Consider the following 6000-nt stretch of genomic DNA (forward strand, 5'->3'; position numbering starts at 1 on the left):
CAAGGCTGTCCAGCATCCGTATACCTCTTTCTTATTGTAGCTCAAGTCTTCTGTCAATTTATTAAGGATAGTAAGCTAGAAGGAATTCATATTGCTGGTAGAAGTATTTTAATTAGTCAATTAGCAGATGATACAGCCCTGTTTTTAAAAAAATCCGACCCAGGTTCATCAAGCAATTAAAACTATTCAGTTGTTTTCTAATGCTTCAGGTTTGTACGTTAATATTAAAAAAATGTGAAATTTTAGATTTAAAAAATTCCTCCCTTTTATCTTTGGATGGTATTCCTGTTAAAAAAGATGTCAATTACTTAGGTGTTGTCATTTCGAAAAATGAACAAGATAGAGTTTCCCTAAATTTTAACCCTGCCTTTGAAAAAATTAAAAGAAAATTTAATCTTTGGTTATTAAGGGACTTGTCCCTTAGAGGTAGAGTTCTTCTGTCAAAAGCAGAAAGAATTTCTAGACTGACCTATATTGCTTCAACTATACATTTAGACAAGGGCGTAACCATGGTATAGATATTGGGGGGGTCCAAATGTGAGCCCTTCCCCAGATATTTTTAAGTGCATTTCCCACAATTCACAATTTTCATATATTGATAAAGATTTGCTCATCTAGAACATAGTTTTTTGAACTTAGAACATAGGGTATTGTTTTAGTATCTCATTTGTTTAACACTCAAGGGTATATTATGACTTATGACGAGTTTCTTACTTTAATTTTCCCGTGACTCCCAAGGAATTCTCTCTTGTTCTCTCTGCGATTAATTCTGGTATTGTTTCCTTATTTAGAGATGTGGTATTGGTTGACATGCCCATAGTCAATCTAACTGATACAATATGTGGTAAAATTAGTTTTTCACAGACTAAAAATAACAAATCTATTCATGCTCTGTTTTTAAAGGAGGTTACTACCAAGCCTTGCTCTATTGCTTATTGGGCTAAATTTGTTAGAAACTCTAAGTGGGAAAGTGTTTGGTTATTGCCTCATAAGTTTTTTGTTACAAACAAGGTAAAAGAAATTTCTTTCAAAATTATTCATAAATTCTATCCTGTTAAACACTTTCTTAGTAAGTTTAAGAAGGATATTGATGTTATCTGCTCTTTTTGCTCTTTGCACTTGGAAACTGTATCCCACGTCTTCTGGCACTGTAGTTTTGTTAAAAAGTTGTGGTATGACGTCTCTGTGTTTATCACAGAAAAGGTGCTCTCTAATTTTATTTTGTTCTTTGAAAATGTAGTTTTGGGATATTTTATTCAGGATAATGTGAATAACGAAGCTTTTGTCATTAATCTGTTTATTCTAGGCTATTAGTTTCACATCCATAAGTGTACATTTTCTAACAGAAAACCCTGTTTTACAGTTTTTTTTAAAGAATTGGAAAGCTATGTTTGTACTATTCAAAGTAGCACTAATAGAAAGGCTATTAAAACTGTCCATTTGTGTTCTGTCTTCAAAATATTTGAGTAATGTAAAGGTCTTGCATGTTTTTGAGTGTAATTTTTTTCTCTCTCTTTTATTTCCCTGGCTTTATATTGTCTGTTGTATTGTTCGGTATATGTTGTTTAAGGCATAAAAAAAAAACCCTGATATTCAGAGCATGGTCACGCTGAAGGCGTTCCCAAAGCGTCTCCGGACGCAGCTCGAAGTTCCTGGAAAGGAACTACATGGGTTAGGTGTAGGGATAGGTTCAGGGTTAGTATTTAGTTATTACCCAGTTATTGTAATTACTAAAACAAGTACAGTATTTAAATGCGGAACAGGACAGGAAAAGAAAAGTGCTACCTTGAAACTTCACACATCAGCTAGCTGTTAAAACGGATAAAAACACACTGAAGACTCATGCATGCAGATACCTGTGCAAAACTATGACTATAAACAACACTGCATGTGCCTATTGCCTTAACATTTACAATTAAAAAAAACGATTGTTTAATCAACAAAATCTACTTTGAGATGCCTGTAACATATTTTGTTTTTTTAATTAGAGTGATGTGAGACCAATCTCATCTGACGACGCCTTGGAAGATGAAGCAGTCTACGCTAACATGTGAAGCTAAGAACACATGTCGTCCTACTAGATAGATGACAGATACAGAGAAAGACCAAAGAGGCAAACAAATTTGTGTTGACTTTTGTAGATCTGATATGTACAGAAAATGCTCAGAGCCAAAAAGGTCTTGCAACTGATAAAAACATATTGTGTGTGAATCTTATACTTATCTTATAAAGTTTTAATATATAAAGAATGCATTTACAAAGACAAAATGTATTTATATTTAGTCAATTAGCAGACACATTATCCGAAGCGATTTACAAATGAGGACAATAGATGCAATACGACCAACAAAAGAGCAAAAATATGTACAGTGCTATTGAGTTTAAATGTCATTCCAAGTAATCAAATAGAAAAATATATACGTATTATATGATGGTAATGACTAAAATAACATTAATATGGCATTAATATTGCGGAGTGGCTATTTACACTAAGTGCAAATAGCCCGCCTTGTTGGCAAAGGCTATTTAAACTAACTCCGCCCACCAGCTTGTGATTGTGATAGTCAAAAATGCAAAAAGACGCTCGAATATTCATTTTAGTGGCGTAGATGGTAAGGTGCGTGCTTTTTAACGCGATCGACTCTTGCCAACTTTTGCCAAACTTTTTTCTGCCTTTTCAAATCTCATATCGCGCCGGAAAGGCATTTATTTTCAATAAAAATTAAGAAAATAATAAAAAAGTTAAAGATAAAGTATTGGGTATGGTTAGGGTAGGTGTAGGGAGCACTTTATTGTCCCAATAAGGTGGCATCCATTAAAAAGATTAATTTGAATTAAAACTATAATTTACACTCAATACGTTATTATGGCGTAGGCTACTGTTTTATAATGTACTACAATACTGAGGTGCAGATAATTGCCACTATTTGCAATAAGTAGTATAAATAGCAGAAAATCTTGCTATTTCACCATAGTGTTAATAGAATCTATAGCTAATAAAATATGTGACCCTGGACCACAAAACCAGTCATAAGGGTCAATTTTTTGAAATTGAGATTTATACATCATCTGAAATCTCCTAAAAATGATAATCTTTCCATTGATGTATGGTTTGTTATGATAGGACCATATTTGGCCAAGATATAACTATTTGAAAATCTGGAATCTGAGGGTGCAAAAAAATCTAAATATTGAGAAAATTGTCTTTAAAGTTGTCCAAATGAAGTACTTAGCAATGCATATTACTAATCAAAAATTAACTTTTTAATTAAGGTAATTTACAAAATATCTTCATGGAACATGATCTTTAATATCCTAATGATTTTTGGTATAAAAGAAAAATCAATAATTTTGACTCATACAATGTATTTGTGGCTATTGCTACAAATATACCCCAGCGACTTAAGACTGGTTTTGTGATCCAGGGTCACATATGCTATTTGCACTTAATGTAAATAGATGCTGCTTTAATATTGCATTAAAACATAGCTTACCCAAAAATGAAAAATTAGGGGAACTCTCTCAGGCCATCCATTATGTAGATGAGTTTGTGTATTAATCAGAACAGATGTAGAGAAATTTAACATTACTTCACTTGCTCACCAATGGATCCGCTGCAGTGAATGGGTGCCATGAGAATGAGAGTCCAAACAGCTGATAAAAACACCACAATAATTCACAAGTAATCCACACCACTCCAAGAATTGAAGAATGTAATTTTTTGGTGAACTATTCCTTGAATGTATATTCATGTTATGTGGTATTGGTTAGCTTGGGTGTAGGAAAAAACAGTGTTTAACCAATACTCCATGGGATGTAATCTGTAACACGCTTTAGATTGTTAAAGACTTGCTGTTATGTTCAATTATATGCAATAATTCTGTACAATCTTGTATGCAATTAAAAGGCAGTTACCATTGTATACTTGACCCTGGAATGCTTGTCAAATGAGTTTAATAGCAGTTAGCTCACATGATATAATGTTCCTCAATTCTACACCAGCTGGCACAGATTTTTGTGAAGTTCCTAATGAACATTTCTGTTTTTAAATAAATAAGAGGTTTCATTTCCTATTCCTGAAAAACCTGCCATCTCAACTAGCACGATCACGTTGTGTTATGGTCTTTAATTGTCATTTTTGACCTAAAGCTCTAAATACTTAATACTAAATACTTAATAATAATTACTTTTCTTATTTCTTTAAGTATTTATTGTTATTGTATGTATTTGTTACCCAACTCAAAGCCCTCTCATGTGCCTGTAAAGCTTCTAAAAACAGATCCTTTCTCCAGAAATGAAAGTGAAAGTATAAAAGTTTATTTTAAATTGTCTCCAGTCAGTTTCATTGTGAATTTTTTTAACCAAATCAGAACTCCAAAATTTCAAACTGTGTAATATTAGCAGCACATGAAGGAATAAACACAAGAGCCATAATTTCCTGAGCCCTCCTTGTAATTATTAAAACGAATAAAAAAATAAAAATAAAAACAGACTATATGACACATTCAAATAGATACAACTGAATAAACTTCTGCAAGATTGCATTGTTTCAACACATCAACACATTTATATTTTCATAACGTACACTCTCGGAAAAAAAAGGTACAAACTGTCACTGAGGCGATATCTTTTCAAAAGCTACTAACATTTAAAATGCAAATTAAAGGTACATAGGGCATAAAGACATACATTTTAGCTTTTGTGCTTTTTGACACTTTTTGTTACACTTTTTCTGAGAGTGTACCATAAAAAGCATTTGCAATAAAATAGCCAATAATATTTTTGTCTTTAACAGGAGATTGCTGGATGTAATTCTGTGCATTGTGTGGTTTTTGGCCCCCCCAGGGAAATCAGGAAGTGGCCTTAAATTAACTTAAAATGGGTGTTCTGATTGGTACCCAGTGTGCAGTCTGCAGTATGGGATTGGCTGATGAATGGTCAGATGCAAAACAGGAAAAGGCTGCCTTCATCATTTGGCACTTAATCAGTGTGCTGTTAGAGGAAGGGTGTGTTCAGTGTTACTCGAGTGTGCACTCCAGTAAAAACATCTAAGTATTCTTTTAGAGCACACCATGTATGCAGGTAATTAAATTATTAAATAGATATTCAATCATAAATAAACTAAATTAAAAGAATAATAAATCCTAAATAAACTCAAAATACATTTCGGTAAAAATCATGGTATGTATTTGATCATGGTTTAATCTCAAAATCCTTTAAGTAAATAAAGTATTTTTTTTTACCGTGGAAAGAAATCACATTTATATAACCAACATTGTTATGTTCAAAAGAGATCAAAGCAGAAGGTACTTCAAGAGAACTTACACATAATGGATTGTGACACATCTGCAACAGCAAAATCTCCCTTATGTACAACTAACATTGTTACATTTCCACTTCAAATTGACAAACTAGTGTGAAAATAAATTCATGGGTGCCATCTAGTGACTGAATGTATAAATTAATCAAGTTCATTTAATGAAGGCCTAACCATATTTTGAATCAATCAAACAAGAGGTTTAAACTCATATAATTAAGTAAACCTGTGTCGTGTATTGAGAATGAACCAATGCATTTCTTTAGTTCTTTACTTCTTAGTTCATTATTATAATTGATATTCTGTAATCTGCAACTATTTTCTACGGAATAAAAGATGTTCTACATTTGATCCATATAGATTCATCCTGTGAATAAATGGCTTCATATTTCCAGATTAAATACTAAATTTAACAAAGTAGTTTTTTTTTAAAATCCATGACTGAATCATCATATTATTTATATGTGGTTAGAGATTTTATATACAATTTAAAGAGAGAGTTTACCTGGAATTAATCTGGAATCATGTCATAATTTACTCACGTCGTTCCAACGCTATATGATTTACTTTCATCTGTAAAACATAAAAGGAGATATTATTAGATATTTTTGAGCCAATGGTTGGATTCAGCAAGAAATAAAAACTGCATAATTCATAGCATCCAAGTAAACTGGTAGAATGGG

General features: G+C 32.3%; 1 protein-coding gene across 4 annotated transcripts in view; it reads left to right on the forward strand.

Moving 5' to 3' along the window:
• Positions 1 to 4432, forward strand: part of LOC306851066 (myelin-associated glycoprotein-like) — a 29939-nt gene extending 25507 nt beyond the window's left edge. For 2 of the 4 annotated variants that reach the window (XR_013782472.1, XR_013782473.1), the window contains exons 11-12: positions 1989 to 2992; positions 3426 to 3927. Coding sequence is in view for 2 of the 4 variants with exons in the window: in XM_079387122.1 (XP_079243248.1) it covers positions 1989 to 2054 (66 nt within the window). In the remaining 2 variants the exon portion in view is untranslated. Of the gene's footprint in view, positions 1 to 1988 lie in introns of all 4 variants that reach the window. The other 2 variants (XM_079387122.1, XM_079387121.1) reach the window with 2 other exon arrangements.
• The last annotated feature ends 1568 nt before the right edge of the window (positions 4433 to 6000 follow it).

This window comes from Barbus barbus (assembly GCF_936440315.1).
Source record: "Barbus barbus genome assembly, chromosome: 31".
Taxonomy (NCBI): Eukaryota; Metazoa; Chordata; class Actinopteri; order Cypriniformes; family Cyprinidae; genus Barbus; species Barbus barbus.